This window comes from Cariama cristata, unplaced genomic scaffold (genome assembly GCF_000690535.1).
Source record: "Cariama cristata isolate BGI_N322 unplaced genomic scaffold, ASM69053v1 scaffold25052, whole genome shotgun sequence".
NCBI lineage: Eukaryota > Metazoa > Chordata > Aves > Cariamiformes > Cariamidae > Cariama > Cariama cristata.
The window spans coordinates 1,602-28,734 of NW_009605912.1; the positions used below are offsets into that span (position 1 = coordinate 1,602).

At 40.4% G+C, this 27,133-nt stretch overlaps 1 protein-coding gene across 1 annotated transcript in view; it reads left to right on the forward strand.

Annotated features, from left to right (window-relative positions):
• Nucleotides 1-1,509: 1,509 nt before the first annotated feature.
• The window catches only part of LRRC56 (leucine rich repeat containing 56), a gene marked incomplete at its 5' end in the record, with an annotated part of 40,946 nt that continues 15,322 nt past the window's right edge, over nt 1,510-27,133 (forward strand). The window contains 2 exons of the mRNA XM_009696175.1: nt 1,510-1,597; nt 8,585-8,645. Coding sequence (XP_009694477.1) covers nt 1,510-1,597; nt 8,585-8,645 — 149 coding nt within the window. The remainder of the gene's footprint in view (nt 1,598-8,584; nt 8,646-27,133) is intronic.

Here is a 27,133-nt window from a genome sequence, read left to right on the forward strand (position 1 = left end):
AGCTGCTGTTTTTCCCTGCAAAATGAACTGGATGTTCTTGTGGTTATTTTTTCTTCCCAAAACTCATAAACAGAGGTGGTCCTACACATTCCCTTCTAATGAATAATTGCCCTCTCATTAAACAACTAAGGAATGTTATAACTTTTTAATAATAAGAAAACTTGTCTCCCATACGTGGAGGTTGTTGAATGACTTCCTGCCTTCATCTTAAATAGAGGAGCTAAAGGCAGGTGACAGCACTTCTTTCAGCACGTGCTGTTGATTGTGTCATTGAAAAGAAAACACCGATGCCAGGGTTAGCCATTTCTTTGAAGTGGAGTTTCACGTCTTAACTCTTTTGGCACAGAAAGGTGAAAATTTAGCAGTTGTATCACCATGCATAGCATCAGCTCTTTCAGGCAGTTAGTGTGACACAAAAGCTTTGTTTCTCATCTCTCAAGGAGCGTTTCAGAGCCCTTTGTGAACCACTAACCCATGAGGAAGAAAGGATACAGTTTCCTTCTGGTCTGTTTTGTTAAATCTGTGCACGGAAGGATCCACTAAGCACCCAAAGTTGATGCAAAGGAGATGGTGGGACATGTAGCCTGGATGAGGGAAGCCAGGGAGAGAGGAGCTGGGTCACAACGGGAAGGAACAGGAGATGAGAGCAGTGGTAAAGTGAGATTGCTTCTGCTGCTTGTGGAGTTGCAGACTAGCACCTTCGGACTTCACAGCCTTGCTGTAGTTTTCACTGGCTGTCCTAGAGCTTCCCTCTCTCCTCTGTGTATAGTTTCTGCTCGTTTCTGTCCTCCTGCTTACCCCTGCCAAGGCAAAATCTATGTGTACTTATGGATATTAGGAAACATCCTGTGATGAGATAGGAAAGATCCAGCATTCACATACACACCCTTGCTTAATGCAGTGCTTGGTCCTATTACTAAGATTTTGCAAAAATAATGAAAGATTTTTGGAGGCTTCTATTTGCATTGCCTAGATCTTTTCAAATGAATATGTAATTCTTGTGACTAGTGTTGTCTTCTTTCTGAAAAATTGAGCTGCTTGAGCTAAAATCATGTTTCCTTGTCGTAGTTTTGGGTTAAAAGGCCAAACAGTATGTTTTGTTGAGTTTTACTACCTAGTGCCTTTTTGATTACAGGTGACCCTTGAGGGTAACGCTTCCTGGCTGCTGAGGATCAGCATAAGACGTGTGCAGATCTTAACACGTGGGCATACTGTTTAAATGAAGTTAATTGGCGTGTAGGTCTGTTGTTGATTTGCAGTTTGAATGTAACCCTTAGCCTTGACTCTTTAAGCAATGTAGAAGTTATGTGAGACTAGAATAATTCAGAGCTACGAGGAAGAAAGATCTTTGAATACTAAATTTATTTCAATGTGGTCACACATCTAGCCATTTTGACCTGGAGTATATGTTGACAAAGCACTGGTTGAAAACCTTTCTACACTTTTTTGCTCCTGTGTCATCTGGTTTATTGCATGAGACTACGCATCTATCTCTGCTTGTCTTTACAGAAAGTTTTGGCAGGGGTAGATGATCTGCAGCGAGTGAAGGTCCTAGAGATGCGAGTAGATACAAGAGAGAACAGCCTGGGGAACTTTGGTAAGAAAACATTTTATCTTCTGCTCACCACCTCAAATTTTCCTTATCATGTCTTGAAGCAGGACTGGGGACTCAGAAGCCAACAGCCAGTGTAAAGTACTGTCCTGCTCAAGAACTCTTGAAACAGGATCTCCCTGGTACTTCTCACTACTTGATGTCTGTTTTCTTCCATGAGGCTCTAAATAGGACTGAAAACTGTGGCAATAGGATGAGTGACACCACTTCTGTCTAAAGCCCAATAGTTTGAACAAACTCCTCTTGAATGACATGACTCTAGACCCTAAGTGAGCATTTACTGATTACCTTGCCCTCTAGAATATTTGATGCTACTCTAGCCAAAGCTCAGTTCCTCTCCACTGTAAGATTTTCTTGTGGCTGAGAAATCGCTGCCAACAGCCTGTCTTTGTGTCCTGTGCTGCCTCATCGAGCTGTGCTGGGTGATGTGCTGGAGGAAGACCTTGTAGGTAAATCATTTTGATGAGCCCTAAACAGCCCTAATGCTTGCGATTCATTTCTGTGTCATTGTCACTGCACTGGGGAAGTAGGGAGGTACCAAAGGAATTCCCATTGTAGTAGCGTTAACACTGAGAATGTGAAACCTTCCTTTTTTCCAGTACTGGCAGTTATTTACTGTCATGTGGATTCCCATCAAGTCCATCTTCTGCTACATTGAAGCTGAGTAACTACGGCAGGGTACTATTTTCTGTGCCAAAAGGAGTGATGGCCTCAAAAGTGGGTGCTGGTATTTTCAACCAAGCAGTTCATTTCCATGTGCAAGTGACTGTAATGTAACAGCCGATTAGCTTTAGTGGGTCTTTTGATATCGATTTGTCAAGAATAGTAAGCAAGTACAATGAAGGGGCTTTTGTCTTGAATTATATAGCCACTTTGTATTGGTTAGTCTGTTTATTTTGTAAATAGGTCTCTTTCTGATAGGCACTTGGTAATTTAAGGTAAATTACATCCGTTTCTTTCAGCACTTGATAATTTAAGGTAAATTACATCCGTTTCAGAGATCATAATCTATTCAGTCATGTTTCCTCCAGTTGATAAGAAAATCTCATGATGCCATTTCTACAATGCTCAAAAGTGGTGCTCCCATTCCGATGCCATTTTACATTAGCTGTGACAAGCTAGCAAAATCTTTCACCTTTTTCACTCTGTACTTCCCTTTCCTTTCCATTACTGGAATAAATCCCTTCCTTTCTACTCCCCATGGTTAGGCTTTTGCAACTTTTACAGAATACAGAGCACTATTCCCATGTTGCAAACAATTTCCATCTTGTTTATGTCCCACCATTTGCACCAAGAGTTGGCCCTTGAGGGCTATAAAAAGCAGCAGCTGCAGGTCCCCACTGCTTTTGAGAATAACAGAAAATCAAGATCATCCTGAATTTCCTTCTGTCTTTTTTTGGTTTTTAAAGTGCAATTCTGAATTTCCCCCCTGTGAAAATCTCTTTGCAAATGTCAGCAGGTGGCTAGGGCAGAAAGTTTACGACTTCATGCTTCCAGTGATCATCAGTTCCTTGCAGGTTTTTTTTTTCATGTGACAGCTCATTTTTAGGCGCATGGAGTAAGGCCTAAATTTTTAGGGGTATTGCAGGGCAGTTTGTACCTTCAGTGTGAATGGTGTAAGCAAGTTGAAGGTGTCGGACTCATTGCGTCCTCCTCGCTGGCTGCCTGCCCCTGAAACTCTGCGCTGCTGACTTGGTCTCTGGTCACAGGGGTCTGGATAAATAGCCCGAGGGAAGGAGGAGGGTAAGAACCAGACCAGCTGGAATAACAAAAAGGAAAAGCTTTTCCATCATTAGGACAGTTGAGCTATAGGGGTATCCAGAGAGGTTTGGAGTCTCCATCGCTGGAGGTTTTCAAGACCTGGCTGGGTGAAGACCTGAGCACCCTGGTCTGATCTCAGAGAAGACCTGCCTCTGAGCAGGAGGCTGGGCTCGAGACCTCCTCCAGCCTGGACCGCTCTGCAATTTGGTGTTTCTGTTTGCATTCCAGACCTGGCTTATTAGCTTTCTTTATAGCCATATTAAATCACTTAACCTTGCTCTCACTGTATTCCTCAGTTGCAGAAGGTGGGTAAGAGCATCTTTATCATCAAGGAATTATTTGTTTGGATGATCAGTTTGCACGGAGTAAACAATATTGTTTTAAATGGTTTTATATGTAAAGATAAAATAGGCTGCGTAAGCTCTTAAATGGCCTGGGGAAACTGTTGCAAGTTACTAGACCACACATAACTCTGGGTCACCTGGAACCTTGCAGCACTCGAGTCCCAAATTTACACTGCAATTTCCACTTGAGAAATGTTTCAATGTTTGCAGCCATACGCAGACTGTAACACAAGCACTGAGGGCCTACGTCTTCTTTAGCAAGATTTCCAGAATTGTTTAAAACATGCTGCTTGAGTTTTTCTTATGAGCATTCCATTTTGGGATTTGCTAAACTTTAAAGTGCCATCCTGCTAACCTTTCCCAGTTTGTCAGGTCACCCTCTACATAGTGGCGTGACATGGTGGGGAGGAACAGTTATGTTTCTTAGGGGCAGGGTGTGGGCTGAAACACGAAAAGACCAATATTAAAATATTTTCACATGTTCACTTTTAAAATTAAGGAAAGACTTCGTGCCAGAGCTTGAATGTGAGTCTTAACAGGGCTCGGGGTAATTGCTGAAATCCATAGCTGTTTGTTTTCAGTGCACCTTGCTCAGTGACAGGCGAAACGTTGAACCCCCCTGCCAAGTCTTGTAGCCAGCTTTGCAGATCTTGGACTTCTGTACTCTTGAGCTACATGTAGGCTTCAGTTCGTACTGAAATAGATGGGCTATTTCCTTTTCATTAGCTTATCCCTTCGGTTTTGATTGCTGACAGATCTGGGATCGGCTCGTAGAAATTCCTGTTGAAAGTAATGGTGGGATAGAGTAATTTAAGACACTACATAGTTCTCTTACTTCTAAGTGATTTTAATAGCTACAAATCAAGTTACCCACAGTGCTGTTCGCTGGTACTTATTAAATTGTTGCCTGCTAGTGGCCAGGCTAAGTTGATTACGTGTCTGGAGACTGCTGCTTCCCTTGCACGCATTTTATCAAGGAAAAGCTCTGCTGAAGGTTCAGAAGTAGGCACGCGTTATTTTTCACGCAGAGTCATCATCTTTCTTTCCTCTTGCTCTATTTGTTGGTATTCCTGATGCAAAGCCGGAAGGCGTTTGTTGGCAGCCAGCATCACAGCGGCAGGTACTCGCATGGTCAGGAAGCCGATGCGGAGGCTGGAGGCGTGAGTCCGACGTGTGCATCCCTGCCCACGCTGGTCTTGGTCTAACTGGTACTGACAAGCCTTGCTGAGAAGGTGCCACAGCACCCGCTGCAGCAGGGCTTGGGCAGGCTCTCCAGGAGTCATAAGTACGTACTGGGGCAGGGAACTTATGTTAAACCCTGTATTAATGTGGGGTTTTGTGAGATTCTCATCTCAGATAGCTAGGCTGCAGCTAGCTTGGGTTTACCTGCAAGTGCTGTGGTCTTATCTCCAGTTGCGTTGCCCAATTCACCCCAGAAACATGCAAAAAATACACATTTAGAACCTGCATGGAAATAACATCAATGTGATGTATCTTAGTTGATCAAACACAGCTTAAGTGAATTAAATAGCCTGTTTAATTTATATATCAAGTTGCTCTTGCTTGAAGAGTACAGCCCGTGTTCACATGCCTGTTTTGTACCGTAGGATCAACAAAACACATAGATTGCCTGATGCAAATGCAAGTATTTGTCAATAATTCCTTTTGTGTATATTTTTCACTAGTCCATATTCCAGAGGGCGTAAGAAGTCAAGCCACGATGATGTTTTGTTAACAACAGAAAAACGAGATACATGATGCTACCTAAAGAATACATCATAATCTAAACAGCAAGTGTTACAAGTTTTGTAGCTTGTAGAACATGATAAAACCTTACTCCTTACTCACTCCTATCAATTATCTAAATGTCTCCTGCAGCTCCAAGGCAGCTCAGAAAGACATCTGCATTGCTACCCTGCTTGTGAAGCACAGCACTTAAGGCAACGTTGTTGAGTGTGCGTGTATCCCTTTTATTCACCTGCCTTACACATTGATTTCTGTCTGCTCTTCATTTAGTTTTGTTCCACTGGGATAGTACAGTAGAGTAGTTTAACACTAGTACATTGTTGGTGGTTAGTCGTTTCAGAGCCATATAACAAAAAGGGTATTTAGTGAGAGGGAATCGTAGACAGTTGAGATGATAACATTGCTGGCCATTCTGAATTCTCCGCCTTGTACTGCGGTCATCGGCATTTTTCTGGAGTATTCTCATTTTTAAAAATCAAAATTATACAGTATGAAGGCAGTTTCAGGAAGAGGAATATATTGCTTGTACTTTTAAAATTAATATTAGATGTTAATATTGTTGATATTTTAGAGTATTTTTATGTTAGTGTAAGAATAAATTGCATCCTTGCTCTCAGGAAAGATGCCATGAGTGTCGAAATTAAGATAATTAAAAGTATGTTGTTACATTTGAATAGATCTTTTATTTTGTCATCTTCATTTTAGAATTTTCTCTTCTTAACTTAATCGTCCAGTCTCTAATCTATTTATAAGGAATTGGGACTATAAAACCCAGCAAAATCAAATGGACAATGAATTCCTAGCAGCAAAGAACAAATACGTATTGGATGTAAAACTTAAAGGAGGGAAGAACTTGCAAAATTGCAGAAATATATCGCAAAATTTTTGCTGGCAGAATTTTGCACCGCTGCACATGGTATACTTTTATTTCGGCCTAGTAAACAGCACAGTAGAGCTTAACACTCTACAACTTCCCAGGGATAGATTGTGCCAAAATACAATAAAATGTCTGAGATGGAAGATCAGGTTACAATAATGAAATAACCAGATGTGAAAACTGGATCGTCAGCCTGTCACTCTGCTGCTTTGAATCCTTTCATGGTGTTTTCTTTTTTTCCTGAACTAACCCTAAATGCATTCCTTGGAAAGCTTTTTCTTGAGCAAGTCTTTCCATTTCTCTTGAGCTGGTCTTCTTAACTCCCCTTCAAATCTTCTGCTTAATGCTAGTTTTTAAACTCCATTTGCTTTGTAATGCTTCGCAATAGCCTTTGCTTGGTAACCCTTTAACCTCTGTGGTTGAATCCATGGCAAGGCTATTACCCGCTGCCGTGGTGGGACTGGAGAGACCCCTGCATCCTTCTTGTTCTTTCTTTCAACGCGTTGGGGGAAGTCATCTCTCTGTGCTTCAAGTTGCTTATCAAAAACGTGGTAACAATTTTTTTTCATCTAGATTTTGATTTCTTTTTTTCTGGGAGGGTTTTTTTAGTGCATGGATTATATCTGAGGAAGTCTTTGCTCAGTAGTTAGTATGATTGCTGTGAATAATTAACAGAGATCCTAGTATCTCCTCTGTCAGGACTCCCAATTATTTTGTTGCCATACTTTATAAAACTTGTTTGATGTGAGAAAGTATGCCCTGCAGGATGAGGATAGTGTGTTATAATTTGTACTACAATTTTTATGGATTATGTAAAATGATTGAAAAATAAGGCTAAAAAATTACACAATGTGTTTTGAATTTTTAACATTTTCTAAAGAGCTTTGCAAAGATGTGAAGTTAAATATTTGCAGTATAGCATGAAGATCAATATGTGTATTATAATCACTCCCAAATAGCATTAGATATAGATAATGCTTCCACTAAAACAAGATTTATTAAAATGTTTTTGCCATAAATGCTCTTGTTCTGTTTGGGGAAATGAGATGAGCAACATGACCTCCTTTGTTTGCTTTTGAGATCCCACTCCCTTTTTCTTTCTCTTTATTTTATTTTTTTTTCCATTTTTTCTTTTGATCCTTTGCAAAGAGCTGGAATGATGACCTTCTGGACACTGCTGAATCACCCTTGCCAGAGAGAGATTACTCAGAGGACTCATAAAAATATTTGCTGAGAACAGATTTTAATGTTTTAGCAATGATCCCATTTGTCTAAAATTGATATTACCTCTACATGGTTGCATGTTATATCGGAGGATGCTCGCCAGCCATGGGTAAACTTTACTAGTGGGAATGGGTAAAAGCTTGCTGTTTGTCAATAGCAAATGTTTCCTGGGACTTAAGCTTATATCCAAATTATTCTGTAGCTTGGAAGGATTTGGTCTATGATTTTGGTTCAGAGATACCCATAGAGGCAACCAAAAAGGCAAATGTCTCTTGGGAATAGAAAAAAAGCATTAATCAAAGTAATGGCAACAGAACGCTGAGGTTTTCATAGATACAAAACTTGTACAATTGAATAATAAACAATGGATGACATCCAGAAAATTAAAAGGAGAAGGCAATGCTTAGCAAAAAGTTAAGTAGCGTTTTGGGGACCTCTGAACTGTAAAAGGTGATGTTGTGACATGGGAAATTATGCTTTTGTTGCTTGACTCAAAATTACATGTTGAAGAAGTGTTACTTAGCTGTGTATCCAATAAGTCCATCGCTACTTGGCATTTAATAAGTAGAAAAAGATTTTGGGGGAAAGAAGCAAGAGCATTATGTAGAAATCAGAGGTCATGGAATGCTATACTCTAAAGCATCCCTCACCTCTTCAGAGTATCCCTCAGTTAATAGTCAGTAAGGGTTGGGAATCAGACCAAAGAAAACAGTCACCCATCAAGCCGGTTTCTGTTGTTGTCTGTCTGGAAAGATACTCCATCAGAATTGTCAGAGAGGAGTTCCAAAAATTATAATTGGATAGTCACGCAGACAATACGTATATGTTGCAAAAATGTAAAGAGTGAAATATTTTTCAAGTGAAATAATCTCATTCATTTTCTTAGAAAAGGTCCAGCATGGATCTGGCAGAAGCAGGTAAGAAATGCATGTAAAATTAGATGCTTCAACTTGTAATTGTCGGAAGTTTCCTCTACTCCATTCCCAGGTCTGCAAAGTGATTCTTTATTCTGTTCCATAGGTGCCTATCTACCTAATCTGAGAGAACTGAAGTTGAACAATAGCTTGCTTGTGTCTGTGAGGTAAGAAATGAATGATAACTGAAATAAACATAAAGAATGACAGCCCTTCATTTTATTTAAGTGGTAAAATCTTCATTTGCACTGCTTTCGTTTCTTCGATTTCCCCATGCCATGATAGTGGATTAGGTCATGAATATGTGCTCTGCAACCACGTAAGTTTAAGGACAGGACCTGAGCTGGAATAAATCAGCGTGGCTGCAGTGGTGCCAATGAATTAGCCCCAGTCTGTCACCAGGGAAGTTCCTGTCATGCTGAAATCCATGGAAATTTGTTGCAAATTTGAAAGGAGCTAGAAATTCACTTCTTACCTACATCTAGGTGCTTGGATTTCAGAGTGTTTCAGCCTTTGGGCTTTTATTGTGCACAGTAGCCTGTTCTATACAGGTCCGACAAGTTCCTCAGCTGATGAAAATCACTTTGGCTTTATTGAAGTCAATGAAGTTGGGTTTGTGAGAGCTGCTGTGAAGACTGTGTGTCCCTGGTTTGCTGAGCTCTATGAAAGTATTGCACGTTTTCTCCTGGAGAAGTGGGGAGTTGGCAGATTAGGAAGGTAGAGGTGAAAACTGTCGCAACAAGGAGGCAGAGCTGTCTTCTCTGTCCTGTGTTGATATCTGTATTACCCTCAGTAATTAATGTATAATGGAAAAGTACAGTTCATATCAGTAAAGGGCTGTGCGAAAGGCCATCTTTGTGTTAAAACAGGACTGCTCTCTGGCTTTGTATGGCTATGTGCTAAATTTGAAGGGAAAAAAAATAAGCGATTTTGCTATTTCTTGTTAAAGAGAACATGTTCCATGATGGGAAACGGCAATAAATTCTCGGTCTCATGCATCGTCACTAAAGTAGCTAATGAACTTCAGTTGTCACATTTCGATCTTATTTTCTGTTGTTGTGGTGATGAGATGAAGTATTTGCAGTCTAAAATTTTTTTTTCCACTTTCTGGTCCATAACATGGAAAAGTGGTGATTCTACATTTGCTGCAATTATTTTAATGGCAACCAACCACTGTCATAAGCATGAAATTGCTCCATTATTGCAATGGAGGAGTAAGTAGCGGGTGAAAAAAGTTATATTTTTGACAATATAAAAAGACATTTTCTTATATTAAAAAGAAAAAAAAAATTTAAAGAGGTTTTTTGTTTGGTCAGAAATCTGTATTCTCTTAAAAGGTGTCAAAGGAAAATGTTTTGACTAGTTCTGTTGGTATTGAGATGCAGTTCAGGACAACTAAACTGTTTAGTTTATTTGACTTACAGCTTTAGTAGGATTTTGCACATTCCTTTGTATTCTGAGACTCTAACTTCTGTCATGAAAAGTTTTGGCAAACCATTTTCTGTGACCTGACATTCTTGGGGTCCTTGATGCAGGTAACGTTTGGGCTCAAGTTGAGTTTTGATTTGATCAACTGTAACGTAAATAAGTTTTGGCTTGGATATCAAGTCTAATATTGTGATGCTTCCCAGACACACAAACCCCAGGAGAAGCTACCCGCTCCTCCTTTAAATACGTGTGCTTTCTGCGTGCCAGTTAAATGCAATTGTCGGGGACTAGGTAGAGGAAGAAGTTGTCTCTGTTAGCTCTCCGAGGCCAGAACTCGGTCAGTATAGTACAGCAGTAGCTTTCCTTTATTAATTCCCATCTTCGACAATCTGTCATTGATAAACACAGCTCACTTAGGGGCACACAGCCCATGCAAGCACAGCCTGGGTACTTGAACTTTATTTTTGGATGTCTGCATCATGTCAATTTAATGCCCATTAAAGCAACATCGCTGTCACGGCAGTAGCGATGTCTGCTATAGCTAATGTAACATAGCTGGTGTCATGCTAGCAGGCTGTTGCCATTGCCTCAAAAAATGTTTAGAAATCTTATTTCTGAATTAAACTTATTGACGTTTGAATTCCGTCCAAAAAGTGATTATATTGTTGTATTCGACCACACCCTTGCAACTGAGGTTTTTGAGGAGGAGAGAAAATATGTTCTTCCTTCTCACTAAAAGTAATTCCCGCAGACTTTCTCAGCCATAAGGTCAGAATCATTGTGGTTGTAATTTGAAAATGGGCAGCAGATAACAGGAAATGTCTCATAAGGACAGACTGGAAGATTGCTTTGTTTACTGAAAAGAAGGCAAGGACAGAAAAGCAGGCAAAAGATAGAGGGTGTTTCCTATATACTTGGGGTGTTAAAAGCAGACATTCTTTTCATGCTGTATTATGTGAAAAAAATGTATTGTGGTGAATGATTATGAAGAAAAGGCTGTCAGTGTGTATGCATGATAAGATGGGAAATTGGCTTTTCGTCACTTTATTTTTGTTTTATTCTGTCTTGCACAGTAGAATTTCCTAATTATTTTAGGATGAAATGGAATTAAAACATCTTTTTTCAGTTTGAAAATGGGAGAAGAATTCTCTTGATAGTAAACTGCATATAGGGAGATGTCAAAATAAGGATTTATGATCGTGGCTTCAGTTACGAATTTTTTTTGAAACATTTACTCCAGTCGACTTCACATAGGAACTTGAGTTGTGAAGATGCTGAGGTGTGTGTTGCCTTTTGCCATTCGATAGAAATCAAAGGAGGGATGTTCTGGCAGCAAGGAGTCAAGGTACTCACGTATTACAGTTTTCTGTGGGAGAGCAAGGCTTGCTAGGTCGGTGAGTTTGGATATTGGCTTTTCCTGGTAGTTCCTGAAGGACTTCTGATTCCTTTGATAGGGAATGTGGTTGGGCTACTTTAGTTGTAAATTAATGGTCCCTCCCCATCCTTCCTAAAGCTTGCGTTACTTTTAAATACTTGGAACTTTAAAGGGTTATATATAAGTGCAGGATATCATTATCAACTATTTAATTTAATCCACAAGGAAAATATATCTGAATTTATTTGCAGATAATCCATCTTGGTGGTTGAAAGGGAATTTCTTTTTTGGTTGTTTCGGGGTTTTAGTTTTCTACTGGCCCTTTGCTAAAGGGGAACAGCTCTGGGAAATCCAGGGTACTGTGGAAAGAAATTAGTTCAGGTTGTTGTTAATTTTCTAAATCACACTGATTTTATGAGGTCCTTGTTTGGTGACCTTCGCCCATCTACTCGCAGCTAAGAAATTGTAGCTTTATGAACTGAGGATGAAATGTGGAGCCTATTCTGAAGCGTGCCTGATAAAAACTGCCTTTTTTTTTGTTTGTGTGATGACACACGGTCCTCCTCTTTGTAATGTTTCCAGTAAAAGAACTATATTTCAAGGGCAATGAATTACTACTTCTGCTTTGGCATGTAGCCTGTGTATTTTTTATCAGATTGCTTTTATTCTCAGTTCAGGGATGAATGAAAAGTTCTGCTTCAAAATGTTAGATAGATATCTTTATGAAAGGGCTTTGGACTTTTAAATCAGATATGGGAATCTGAGGAACTGGTTCCCATAAGTTTATAGCAGAAGGTGTTTCACCAGCTGAAGTTAATTTCCTCCCATTCGGCTCTACGCATTGTGGCCAGCAGAAGACTGGTCTGCTCCCAGGGCTACATAAGCAACAGCTTGTACCAGGGAAAGGTTATTATATTTTAAGTGAGATGAAGTGCAGAGACTGCAGAACATGGGGACAAAACTAAGTATGAGGGATATAGGGAAAGGAAAGCACATTTCCTTCATCCAGGTAGGTTACCGTTTCTTTACTGCAGTCTGCGTTGTATGCAGTTCTCAAATTGCTCTTGCTCTGTTGCAGAAGAGTGGATGCAGTGGATGCATCCCTCTGTTGCAGAATGAGAGGACAGTAATCCTGATCCATCTGGATCAGTAAAGTCATCATGGGAGAGTGGAAATGAGACAGCTGTCCTGAAGGTTCAAACAAGCAAAATGCAGAGTACATTGAAATTCAACAATTCTGGTGCTTTTATGAGTCTTAGAAGATTTATGAGATTTTCTCATAAAAATCTATGAGATTTTTTTATTATTTTTTTTTTTAAACACCAGCTCCTGGGAACAAGACTGGCTACAAAGGAATCTCTGTATTCACTTTCTGAAAAGTTTCAAGCCCTCTTGACTGTGAAAAAATAATTGAAAACGTGAGCCAAGTGATTTGAGTAAGGATTTAGCTGATCATTTCATGACTTTAAGAAACCAGAGCCAAACTGATTCCTTCTTAATTGAGGGCCAGGTCTTTAAACTAATGTTTAATTATATTTTTGAGACCTTAATCAGGATCTTTAGAAATTTGAACTTAGCATTATTACTTCTTGATCCTTATCCAACAAAGAGTTTAAGCAAATGCTCATCTCTTAAAGTCACAAGAAGTTTGACTTCAGTGGAACTGCTCGCAAGCTGAACATTGAACATTAGTCCAAGTGCTTTGGTGGATCTGGACCAAGTTACACCCTCCTGCATAAGATTGAGCCGTGACACTGATCAGCCCAAAATTTGATGTATTGCTGTGTCTAGGCACCTGCTGTTTCCTGGATAGTTTTCTCTCAAACAGAAGAAATTTAGGGATATCATTCCCCTAAATTTGCATTTTCCTTGTTATTTTTACTTATTCCTTTTCTTGCTCTTTTTTTTTTCCTCCAGTTTGCTTTTTCTTCTGCATGTCATTTCTTATTTTTTTGCAATTACTGTATTATTATGTCTGATGCATGTAACATAGGTACTACACGTAAATGCAACGAGTTTTTTGCAGCAAGGATCAACGTTGCTTTTATGATGGATAAAACCCCAAAATATTTTCTAAAATCAATTCAGTTGCTTAGTTTGCATTAAAGATACAAATGTTTGTCAACAGATGATTTATTTGTATTACCATAGTTGCTTACAGTGTTTAATGAGGGATCAGGGTGCTCTTGCTCTATGTTGTACTTACACATGGAGTTGGAGAACCACGGCTCTGATTTAGTGTTAGTGAATTCTTCATGTCCATATTTCAGTGCCCAGACCATCACTGTTTACTTTGACTTTCGCTTTTCTGAATGGGAAAAGCATTTCATTTCAAATGCAAGCTAGTTTCTTTAGGAAATGTTTCTGTTGTTTCTTTTGTGTAGCCAGCTTGAAAGTCCTTCAGCAGTTAAGGTTGCTATGAAGTCTAAGAACATGTTCTTTGAGGACTTTGGGTGCTTCCCAGGAGGTAGGAAAGCATTTGAGTTGAATCTTAGTCTCTGTATTAATGAGTCTTCTCTGTATTAATGCCTGCAGATCCCTGGGAATATGACAAACCTTGGCAAAATTCCTGTGACCTCAGGTTTTATTTAGCATTGACAGTTTTGAGGACATTCCTGTTATTGATAAAAAGTAATGATTTTGGGACAGAAATACAGCTACTTTTAGTCGAGTGGATTATTTTCAATAAAGCACAATCAGCTGGTGTCTGCGTTAGGCCCTAGGGAAATCTGATTGCTTGTGGACATGAAGCCCTCAAGCCTTTTCCCTGTATGATTTTCTCTGGGGTCCAGCTTCATTTGATGTTGTCAAAGAGATGCTGCTTATCTGGAAGCGAGCCCTCCCTGAGTTGTGGACGTGCTGACAGTATGGTGTGTTCCAGGGAGTCGGGGGACTAGAGGGGAGGTGGTGGACATTTCTCAGCTTTTCCCTTCTTGTGAGAAGGTCTGAGGATAGAGACGTCCTGCCTTTCTTCTCTGGTGTTTGAGGGTAGACTGTTTGGTCCCATGGGAAGAATCCAGCCCTTACTCTTTTAAGGTCAGCGAGCAGAAACAAGTGCTTGCACCCACACCTGCAAAAGCCACATCTCTGGCTCTCACCTTCTGTACATCATTTCTCCTTTCCTTTCCTTCACCAAGAAAACACACAAATAAAAGCTTCTGTCATTTCCAAAGGGAAGCTCTGAAATTCTATATTAATCGGTGTTTTGGTCTTCCAAATACTGTTTGCTTACAAGTAGTAATTCCTTAAGAGGCACCAATTGCTTTTAGTGAAGGAGGAACCTTTTAGGGGTCCCCAAGCTCACTTGTTTCCAGTCTCTGGGATTACAGGGACAGCTTTACTCTTTGAACCAACTGCAGATAGCAATGGCAATGACTAGAGGCTTTGGGGCTGACTAGGCTTTGGCTAGACGAGGCTGTGGCAAGACTAGGCTTTGTGGCTGAGCCACTGGACCAGAACTTCAAAAATATGACTCAATTCCTGGGTTAGCTGTTGTTTCTACAGCATCCTGGGTTAGCTGTAGAAATTCGCCGTACTTTCAATCTCAGTTGTTTACTTTATGTATTACTCCGGGGCAGACACAGTCTTTTGAATGAGTTATGTACAAGGCTTTGCCTAATGGGATCATGATCTCACTTACATGCTCTGGATGGCTACTATTATATGATAAATAAAAGCATTGGTAATAACTAGCTGATTTCTGCCAGCAAGTAAGTACTTACATGCCTGGCTATTAGGATTTGCAGCTGCTCTGTTTCAGCTGTCAATGTCAGGGATCACTTATGAAAATTTACACTTAAATGTTCATTTTAGTCAGTGGTGAGAAAGAATGGTTATAATCATCATCTGAGAAAACCCAAAGAATGGGGTTGGGAAGCAGTAATAATTAGCCCACTGCCAGTGGAGCTATCCAACTGTGGAAGGGTTGTCTGCATAGAAATCGGTAGGAAAATAATCTTAGCCTTACTTTAATGGGTTTGTAGGTTGTTTTGATTCTCTCCTACAAGAGAGTTGGTTGTCTGCAGCTTGTTTGGATTTTTTTAGTTGAAATTAATTACGTTCAGTGGGAAATTATGTTCTTGGAATGCAAGGCAAGTGCTCATTTTAAAAAAGGGAGGGAGTCAGGTTGGAGGGGAAATTAAGCTGTGTGGTTGTATTCATCAGCTGTTAACTGCCAAGCAATATGAATAAACAATGAAGAAATAAATAGAATTTCAGTGTACGATCAGTTTTTATAATCTAATTTCTATAAAATATTGTTCACGCAGGAGTTTATTTAGTTTTTCTTATTTTCTGTGGACACATTACTGCACACAAAAGACTTGTTGCTATTTTTCCCCTAAAATACAAGCACACTTCTTTTTCTCTAGATTTTTTTCCAATTTGCTGTTTGGCAAAGTTTTATCCTTCTATCCTGAGGTTTTTACAAGGTGCCTCAGGTCTCTCAGGGGTGGATCAATACCTGCAAAAAGAAATACAGAAATGCCTTCGTGTTTTAGGAGGTGAAGTTTGCGATTCCATCAGCCGGTATAATGCACGCACATTTTCTTTGCGTATGTTCTTCTCATGGAGGTGAGAACCTGAACGTGAAGATCTGATTATGTAACCTACCACCCACTTTTGGTAACAGAAGTTTTCTGAAGGCTTGAATATTTGAAAGACCGTTTGTGGCACCTCCTGGTTTGGACTTCATCAGCCTCACAGACCTACCACTCCACTTTCTACTGCTTCATCTCACCGTAGGCAAGAACTTACAGAGGTTTGGTTTACTCTGCTTATTGTTGTGTAGTTTATCTTACCCTTATTTATAATTATAATAATTATCCCTATTAAGATCCCACAGACTTTTTTTTTTTAAGTTCTTGCTCTTAGCATGCCAAGGTAAAGCCAGTTTTAAAATGTAACATTTGTTCCATGAGAACTTCTTAAAGAAAAAAAAATTTTATTACCACGTGTTAAATTTTGACCCTAGAAATAGTAAGAATCAGTAGCATAAATTTTATCCTTTGTAAAATGAACATTAAAATATGGTTACTAAATCATACTGGAGGATTTTTTAAATATTTAAAAATATGCTTATTTGTATAGTGAGTCTTATTTTGTCACTTTTATGTGTTTAAACAGTATAGCCACCATTGTCGAAAGGACCTTCTGTAAGGTTCATCTGTGCGAATAAGCAAATTCTGTATTTTTTGAGTATTTGCTCAAATCCACAATATGCAATGATTTTCCCACTAAGGTAAAAGTGCAGGTTTTTTCTGAGTGGTTTGGGGTTTTTTGTTTTCAACAATCTCATTATTTTTTATGAAATAGTTTCGGTTAACTGGTATTTATTCTTAAACTCACAAAGCATTATAATTAGAGGGAGTCATCTCTCTACCTTATATGCTCATTAATATTAAATACCACTCACAGCCATCTTCACTGAGGTTTTTTTCCTTTTTGCATTCCCAAGTTAACTCAATGGTGCAGAAGAAACATTAGTCTCAACACAGCTGGAAAGAAAACTGTATATCTATATATCTGTGTCTTGTGAAATACAGTTATTTCACTTCCTACTGTCTGTACTTAACAGTGGTACCAGATTGTTTGTACAATATATTTGAGTTAGCTTATGTAAAAAATGATAGGTATGTCAATTTGGAAACCTTTTTTTTTCACTGGAGAGATACAGAGAGCCACTGAAATTCATGGTGTGTGGGTCCACTTTTGAATAATGTGGCAAGTAGTGGATTACACAACTCTTCTGCAGTGGTTTTGGGGAATATTTTCCCTTACTTCCCAGGCAATAGCCAACCAGCTCAAGTTAACAGAATTGCTTTTCTCAAGATTGATATGGATCGTAGCCAATGAAGGGTTTTATTCCAACTCATGAACTAGTTGGAAGTCTACATGGTATGCATTTCTCTTGCACAAAGGCTGCGTACCATTTTGGTGAGGCTGTTGGTAGTCTGGAAAGGAACCATTGCAATTAGTTATTCCTGCAAAGGAACCATTGCAAATTAATCTATAAAGGAACTGTTACTTGTGAGTGGCGACTACCGTTGCCTGCAAAGCTAAGTCAAGATGAGTGGGAGAATTTTGTGTGAGCTCCTCTGAAGTGGTTTGTGTAGGCCTTTTGAGACTTGTGTTGGCAGGGGTGTGCTGGGGAGCTGGAACAACTAATCTGCTCGCATGTGGTGAAGTCTCTCCATTGATCAGTGGCATCTCTGGCAACTGAGAGCCCTTGTGAGGGTTTGCGCTTCTGCCATAAGGTTCATCTCCATGACTAAGGACACATTACAACATCTACTGCTAGATCCCCCTGGAGTGGGAATTTGTTTGAAAGAAGTCAAGGATGGGGTGTGGAATTCACTATACATCCCATTAGCAAACCTGCATCAGATGTCTTTTGGTGTACTGTGAAATAAATGCTGAGGCTCTGTCTCGTCGTAACACCCTCAGTATGGAAATCTATAAGGTCTTGTCTGCCTCAGTAGTCAGGTTGATGGGCTCTGAGGTCCCCCAAGCTTCTCTTCCACATCTTGTTTGCTTGTTGTAAAAGAACATCTGGAGGCCAGGGCAAGCAGGGAAAGTCTCCTGTGAAGCTATCATTTAAGGAACAAGTCTTGACTCAAGACATATGGAGACAAGTCTATCATGCCAAATCTGGGGTGAACATTAGAGGCTGAGAGGGAAAAGAAATCTGGAGGAAATCAACTGGCATTTGCCAGCCATTCACAGGCCCAAGTTGTACCTGTATCTGTTCCTTGAAAGCTTCTCTATTTTTTCTATTTTTCTTATTGAATATCTGCACAGATAAAAAAAAAGAAAGGAAGGAAAAGGTACAAAGAAGAAATGACCACCAGCCACAGGAGAAAATCATTAATATCACGCAAATGTGCCAGATCTAAAAAATCTTGAGAACCTGCGTTCCCACCACTGTGGCTTTAATCATTTTAAATTACGTTTTCCCTCTAGTTTTTCATATCAACCCATTTCTGCAGTATCTCAAGTATTATTTTTTTTCCAGTGGAAACTGTATAGCTATTACCGTGACAAAAGTTGAATAGCAACTCACAGCTGATCCAATTCTTTAGTTCTGTGTGGTCAATTAATCTACAATTCCAGTTTTCTGGTACTCAGAAAAAGGGTTTGAGGGCTTTTTTGTGTGTGTGTGGTGTGTGTCTTAACACCAGTGAATCTGTCAGCTGATTTAGATCTCTTCCAGAATATTCCTTCTGCTTACCCTGCAGCGTTAAAAGTTTCAAGCGTTGATTTTGAAGGATGAGATCTATATTAAATCAAAGTTGCAATATATCAGTCTTACTCTGCCAAAGCTGAGGCCTGGAACATACTGCGAAACAGGCACACAACATGTGGGAGACTGAAAAGTTATGCATGCGGGAAATTTTAAAGCACTGTGGGATTCATTCCTTCAATGTAAATAACTCATTCTGTAACCACAGTTTCATTATCCTTTTATTTTTTTTTTATATGTAAACTTTCAACAATGAGAATGAATGATTGCCAAAGCTATAGGAACTGTCAGTAGCTCTGGGGCTAAATTGAGGGGCAAGGGATATGTGGGTGTGAGAGTTTTATTTACTGTGTGTGTCTCAACTTTATCCTGTTTGAAAATTCACTTGCTCTCGTGGAAGATGGAATGCAGCTGGTGAGACGTAGCACGGTTTGTTGGGTTTCGACAGCATCTCTGGGGCACAGCTTCATGCCAAGGGTGGGAGCTGGACTAGGGTGAGGAAAAAAAAAAAAGATCAAAGGCAAGTCTTGGCCCACAGAACCACACCTTAGCAACCCCTACTCCTTTCAAATTGTGGGAGCTGACTTAAAGCAACTGATCTTTCCTTGTTAAAACCAGTAACTAAGCTGACAAGCAGTCTTAATGATCAAAAGAAAATTAACACAAAATTACGTTATCCTTCCGACGCACACTGTATAGTTGTGTGTTAGGGAATTGCTGTTCCTGACTCTTGAGTACATCAACGTTGATCAAGCTCTAGGTTTTTTGACAGCAACTAAAAACAAGAGCACTTGAAACTAGAACTACGTTTTATGTGTATTAACTTTAACAGAAGTAAGCGTCTGGGTTAACTTAATCACGATTATGCCTAGTTACAGAAGCGTGTGTATCGGCACTCCATTTCCTTTACAAATACCTCTCTCCTCTTGGTCTCAGCAAGCACTTTTGGTTTAAATGAGATATAATCTGACATGGAGAATAAAGTGCTTGCAAGTAGCATAACATTTAGTGTAATATTGTGGTTGCTGCAGCGAGTTCAATGAGGCAATGAGAAGCAACAATGAGGAGTGAAAACGTTGTAAGTCAGGAATGGCTCAGAGATGGCGTTTGAGTTGAGTTGGCGTTGAGTTCTTCCGCTCTTGTCATCTCCCATCTCCAGATGCCATCCTTGCCTGCCGGCACTGGAGGGGGAGATCTTGGCCCCACCGGAGGCAGGGGGGAGGTTTGGCACTGGTGTTGGTGGAACAAGGGATTTTAGGCAGTGTCTCTGGTTGAAGGATTGGTGACAGACGTGTCCATGGCAAAGGTCAAGTACTCTACCAGGACCACCAGTGCAGTCTCTGGCTCCAGTCCTGGACAACAACCAAACTGCCTTGAACAGTTCGTGGTTTTAACTGCTGTAGCCAGGTAGTCTCCTGTCCTTGTTTTCAGGCTTTTGCTTTAGAGAAAGTGCTGGCTAAAAGCACGTGGCTCCTTGATAATCATAATTTGCTTTAGCAAGGCCATGAAAGCTGCGGCAGCTGGCTCTCGCTTTGGCATAACGAAGCTGAGAAGGTAGAGTCATGGGCTGGACAAAGTGTGAAACCCTGAATGCTCTCCCTGATTTACCCCTTGGGCAGCAGTGGGGGAGTTGCATTTCCTCCCCAGAGATCCATTTTACTGTTAGCGAAGTGTGCAGCAGAGATCCACAGGTTAAAAAAAAGCAATATGCTAGCCCTTTGCCCCTTTCCAAACTTGTAACTTAAAACAAAAGCAACCAGCCAACCAAAAAAAAAAAACCTGAAATAAAATAATGAAATCCTTTTGCTGGGAGAGATATTGCCAGTGGCATCAGCGTTGGAGCCCATTTGGAAAACAGCTTCTTCTTCATGCGAAGGTTGCCTCAAAAAGATGGGACACCAGAGACACCCTACTGCAAAGACCTATTGGCAACAATAACTTTTTGTCCACACAGAAATTCTTCATTTGCATGTAAAAGGGAGATATGAAAACAGAATTCCATAGACACAGCTTTTCAAAAAGACCTTTGGTAAATGCACGCTTTCTGTTACGCCTGAAACACACTTGCCTTTCTCTGATGTGTTTAAGCTTAGGAGTTGAGAATTGCCTAGGAAAATCTCTTTTTTGCTTAGTTTTTGAAGTCTCCAACGACGTATCTCAACAGGGTTAGGAACCCTTACTGTGAAAAAACTGCACGATTCAGAAGGAAAATGAGACCAGAATATTAGGTGCTACATTTCCAGGCATTTCAGCCTAAAAGCGGGCTTCTGGCAGCAAAAGATGGGACGTGATCCTTCTTATCTTACACCTTAGTTTTCGACATATTGCTACTTGAATTTGGAAGAGTAAGTACAAAACCAACCAAGGCCGCAATACTGCGAAGCAAGGTGGGTCTTCACGTTCATACGACATTTGTTCAACTGCGAAAGGACACTGCAGGGGCATAAGGACATGGCCTCAGGGCTGCTTGCAGGGTTGGGGGCTGTGTCATGGACTTGATCAAATCCGAGCAACACATGCATACAATCAGTTTTACAATTTTGAATACTTTACAGCTATTTGAGAGTACAATGAAACTATTATGTAAGCTTCCTATTAGAACATATGTTACTGATTTAAATAACATTCAAGCTTTAAAAGTTTTTACTTCTGATGTCAGAATTATCTGTACAACCAAACCATTGTGTGCTGACATATGGACCGGATCATTGTTATCACAGTACAGCTTGATAAATTTGACTTGATTTCTGTAGATCAGAGATGAGATTTTTTTTTTTTTTTTTTTTTTTTTCTTTATTTTGTGAGACTGTAGTTCGGTCACTCTTTTAAAATCTGAATCTCTCCAATTACCAGTGCGTTGGTTTTCAGAGCGATCTTTAAAAATAAATAATATCCACATCAATGGTTATTTTAGATGTATTGCTACTGCAGATTTATTCAACAGATGCATGTGTGCTTTGAGATACTGTTTGCAAGTTCAGTGGATTTAGTGTTTTATTTCTAGGTGAATGATTCAAAACCAGCTTCCAAAAGAAACGGTGGTTTTCAAGCTGATGAATGTGTTCAGGGTTGTGCTGTTGTAAGTGTTTACTGGGTAGCTTGAGCTCAGTGGAGCTATTCAAGATTTATTGTGGTGAAACCAAGAGCAGGATTTGGCTCTGTAGGTCTGGTCTCCATCCAACAAAATTTTGGCTGGAACGAATCAATCCCCGTAGAACAAGGATGTTGGATTAATGGAAGAACACATTATTTCTCAAACTTGTTATTAGGTGTTGTAAGCCAAACTGTTCCTTGCCCCTCTGCTCTTCCCCCAGTCTGCCGAAGTGATGACAAGATGGGAGCATCACATTTCATGGGAAAAAAAGTCCTAAATGATGGTGCACAAGTGGGGAGGGTGTTGCCACGACCCTCACAGAAACACAGAGCTGTTTGATGAGTTCCCATCCCTGCAGCAGTATCTGGAGATAGTTGGAACCCAGGTTTCAAACCCTTCATTTTTTTAATATTCTTTTTTAAAAATCAGTTATTAGTGAAAGTTTGTGGGTTCAAGGTGAAACTAGGGGAGTCTGTGTTCGTTTCTTGGCACTTTTGGATACTAACAATATGATCTGGTGTTCAGTGTGCGTTCTGCAGGCAAGTGTGTAGGGGGGTGTGTGGAGTAATTACTCTGGAGGACACTGGTTTGGCAGCTTCAGAGGCTGTAATCCTCTCTTTCTCACAACCAAAGGTATGACGTACACATTCCCACCCCGTCCTCTGTCTCTCTGCTTCAAACCTGACCTGCATGAACCGTAGCAGAAGTGAGCAGGATATATAATTGCTTTGCCTATTAATTCCTTGCCCCTTCTGTAAAGTTCTCAGCTTCCACATCACTTGGGATGGGACACTTGTCCACTGGAATTGAATTATCCATTGTGTATGTTAATGGGAGCTACGTTTTCTCTACAGTGTCTTCTGGTTCCTTCTATGTGTTCTTTGCTGTTTGCACATCGCTGGAGTGCTCCTGTGCTGCATAGTACGACCAACTGGCACCAACTTTGTACAATGCCTCATTTTTTTCCTATTTCAGCTGTCAAACTTCTCAGTCCTATTCTCTACCCTATTTTTGGCATAGATACCGTTCTATTCTATACGTTTATATCATGCCTAATACAGGGGAGTTCAGGTCTCTGACATGCGTCTCGTTAATTTTAGTCTCATAGAATCATAGAATGGTTTGGTTGGAAGGGCCCTTAAAGACCATCTGGTTCCAACCCCCTGCCAGGGCAGGGACACCTTCCACCAGACCAGGTTGCTCAAAGCCCCATCCAACCTGGCCTAGAACACTTCCAGGGATGGGGCAGCCACAGCTTCTCTGGGCAACCTGTACCACTGCCTCACCACCCTCATCGGGAAGAATTTCTTCCTGATATCTCATCTAAATCTTTCCTCTTCCAGTTTAAAGCCATTGCCACTTGTCCTGTCACTCCATGCCCTTGTAAAAGGTCCCTCCCCAGCTTTGTTGTAGGCGATTGATTATTTTATATAATCAATATAATCAATAATAATATATATCTTGGTTAATGATTATTTTGGGAAGGGGTGTTTTGTTACACTATGTGTGTAATTATAGTGGATTTTCTCTCTTTTTGTTATTGTTATTATCTCTTTCTCTGTAATTGTTATTAAAGAGTTTATTATTATATTAAAATAATTTACCCTGGGAAATTACTATCAGAGTGCAGAGTCCCATTAATTCCATTTCTTGTTAAAAAGTCACAAGATGCATCTCCCTGATTTGGGCTGAGCTGACCCTCTGCACTTAACAAAAATGAAGACATACCCGTCTGCACGCTTGCACGCACACGACGGTCATGCGTGCTCACACAACTCTTTGCTTTGCTCTGACGTCGTCCAAGGTGGATGTGCCAGATGCAGTAGAGCCGATCCCAAAGAGGCACTCCCATCTCTTGCAAGCTCTTAAGTTCGTTTCTCACCAGCCAGAATATTTCCAAAGTATTTTAATTTTTTTTCAGAAATGCAGGTGCACACGGTTGTCAGGAGCAGCTTGCTTTGAGTTACATTCCTCTTTCACCTTACAGCGGCCATGCTCTTGGGGGCAATTAGTAGTAGTAATTAATGAGGGAGTTTTATCTGCTGCTGCAGTGTGATTCACACAACTTCCAAAAGATCAGTTTGTTAGTTACCGAATAAAATATTTGCAGATGTACTTTGCCTGTGATAACAGCTCTGACTGGTGATGACTCGTTACGGATGCAGGAGTGAAGATCTGCAGGGCCAAAATGTGACTACGTGACCCAGAATTTTAGGCTCCTCCAGCAGCTCGCATGACCCCAGAGTTAGTGAAAGGAACTTTATTCCTGGCTTTAACTTGCAGCAAATTTCTGCGGTTGGGCCTGAGTGGAGGAAAAAGTCCTTTTGCCTCTTCTCAATGCTGCTTGTCTACGGGAGCAGTGAAGGAGGGACAGCGAACATTTGCTCTCCGTAAGAGCCGGAGTGCTCTGCTTGAGGGACAGGGGGTGAAGATCCCTTGGCTTGCGGGCTCACTTTCCTCAAGTAGAATACAGAGAGCAAAAGTGGGCCAAGTGACACCAAAGACTTAGTGCAACAAAGTTTGTGCTTTCTTAATATCTTGTTTTATGGGTTAAAGGTGAGCTTGGGATGGCCAACTTGAGCCTCCTAAGAAACCAGTTCCCATTAGCTTCCATGTTTTTTTCTTTTCTGAAGTGTCTGCGTAAGTGTTTTTTAATAAGAAGACCTTGGGTTGCATTGCAAACATTCTGCAGTTCTGCCTTTTGCAAGTACCCAAGACATGGGATATACAACCTAATTCATTTATCTGGAATACGAATACTAATCAACTTTGATTAGTGTTAACCTCAAACATGCTACTCCTGACTTGTGCCAAAGTTAGGCGTAGGAGAGTCAGAGCTGCAACCCATGAATGAAACTAGAACAGATTTAAGACCATAGACTTGGCAGCGAAAATTGTGACGAGTAAGGTAAGTAAGTTTTAGAAGTCATTGAAATTAGTGTCGTCTTCTAACGGTGTCTGCAGCAGGAGAAGGCTTGAAGACTCATTAGCTCATAATTCATAGTGAATACGTGCGGTGCGTGACTTAGCAGATGGTGCGAGTAGGGACTGATGACCTCATTCATGTGCACTGGGCTTGGCCATAGCGAGCACTGGAACTGATGAAAACCGTAACGCACAGAGGGAAATACGATTTAACTCGGGGTCTCTTTGACCTCCGAGTAGGAGCAGGGGACTGCTGCTTCAAAATGCATGAAATGATCAAAGTTTTAGTAGTAGAGGGGATAGCTGGTTTTTGTTGGGTCCTTGGGTAAAAAATACTTGGGAATTAATCCGTTGCTTTGTTTTGACATCCTTTATATTGACAGAGAGAGATTAGGAACAAGCGTATTACTGAAAGCTCCTTCTCTAACAAAAGACCTTCAGTTAGGAAGTACAAGACAAAGAAAAAATTGTAAAAAATCATTAATCATACCTTACCATACCATATGTAAAGTAATCAGGTTAGGGTTGTCTTCAGCTTTGCTGGCCTAATAAACAGAGCATCTGTCAGAAGCACTTGTTTCAATGATACAAAAATGAGAGTGACCGCTTTCCTTTAGCTATGTTTCGTGGTTTACAGAAAAGAAAATTCTACACCAAAATTAGCCTGAAATTTGAAAAACTCATCAATGCTTGAAGTGGGTCATGAAATGAGCAATGTAATTCCTTCACATTACTCCTAATGCTATATTTGTGTTTATGGATGTGTTGGCCTTGGTTGATGGTAGGTTCTGATTTTGTAATTTAATTTAATTTCTTTCTTATTATAGGCATGCAGCTTGCAAATCTAATAATAAATTTCTGTAAATATTACTTTGGGAGGCATCTGTTCCTCAAGGAAGCCTTAGAGCCAGTGTTTGTTTAACTTATAAAATATGCACAACGTAAATAGTCCCTGGAAGATCTTCTGCAAGGCTGGGGATGCGGTGACATCCAGGGACATTACAGTCCTTCAGGTCAGGCAAATCTGAATGAGTACTTGGAAAGAAATACAGCAAAATTCCATCTTTGTAGGGGCTTGTCTGGTCACAGGTACGGTGACACAATGGCAAGTGTTCCCCGTTGCCCTGGTAACTAAGGTACGAGGGAAAGTAAGTTTGCAGCAAGTTCGCAGAAGGAACCGTATTGTTTTTATATGAAGGGAGTTTCTGTGTGTTGCTTTATCCTTATGTCTCTATGCTAGACGGCGATGTCCTGTGTCAGTACGGGCAAACTGCCTAGATGCACAAAATTCAGTGGAGGAGTTGTGGTTTATATCAGTTGAGGGTTTTCTCCTGTAAGAAGGAGTAGCCTTAGCTGGAAAGAGATGTGTCGTGTGACTGAAGTTTTTCTTATTTGCTTTCTTCTTGCTGGCCATTAGATCAGCTACGCTGTTTGTACTTCGAAGGCTATAAAGCATTACGTAAACACATTATATAGTGTATCCGTCGTGAGCTTACATAAATCTGTGACATCCAGGGAAGAGGTGGTTAGAGGCATCCGATGCCTGGGGCCCCTGCAGTGGTAGAGGATGGATGAAGTGAGATAGGTCTGAATTATGCCCATGGACAAACCATGCCCTAGAAGCGAGAGAGGTGAAAATCCCCGATTTCACCCTAGAAAGTCCTATTCAACCCTGTATTTGACAAATTGGAGGAGGGAGGTATCTGGGGATAATTTTCCATGCAACCATCCTTTATTCAGCCTTATGCAGTCTCCTTTCTCCTGAAGTGGCCCTTCCCAAGTATTCAGATGGTGGGGAAATGACAAAAAACACGGACAAGAATGTGTCTATCCCCACTTGTAAAAGCACTCCTTCCTGACCTTGCGGACTGGCTGGCGGCGCAGTATCCCTGAAGCAGGCAGTTGGACCGTAGGGGGTTTTGCTGCAAAGCTGCATCAAAGCTGCAAGAGGTTCCCAGAGGGCAATGCAAAGCTGCTTTTTTCCCCCCATGGTCCATGAAAAGAAAACGTAAGGGAACTGTGACTTTTATTCCAGGATCAGAAGGGACCCAATGACCATATTCTTTTATCTTCTGCAGTTTTCCCTAGACAGTGCTTTAAAGTATCTATTATTTATTATAATGTATATTGTAAAAATGGATATTATGAAAGATAACTAATCCACAATTTTGAGGTCCAAGAATCTCCATTTAAGAACTATTTAACTGTTTGGATGTGACCCTGGGCAACTGGCCCTACTTGAGTATGGGGGTTAGACAAGATGATGAGCTCAGCCGTTGCTATGATTCTGTGCACTCCGTGCTAGTCTCTACCCCTGGCCCCCCCCAAACGGTCCTCATATTTAGTTCCTCGCTCTTTAGTTCTTTTTTATTCAGATAGTCTGATATCATGGCTACAGTAGAGAATTCTGAGCTTTTGGTTGGTGTAGGATTTGATAAAGTTTGAGTAGTTTATGTTTGAGTAGTGGCTTTATGCAACTTAATGCTACCCAAGATGGAAGGTGGTGAAGGCTCCAATTTAATTTACCACCATTTTTGCATTTTGCATTGTCTTCGTATTGTGTACTGTTGCAATGTCAGTGGGACATCACACA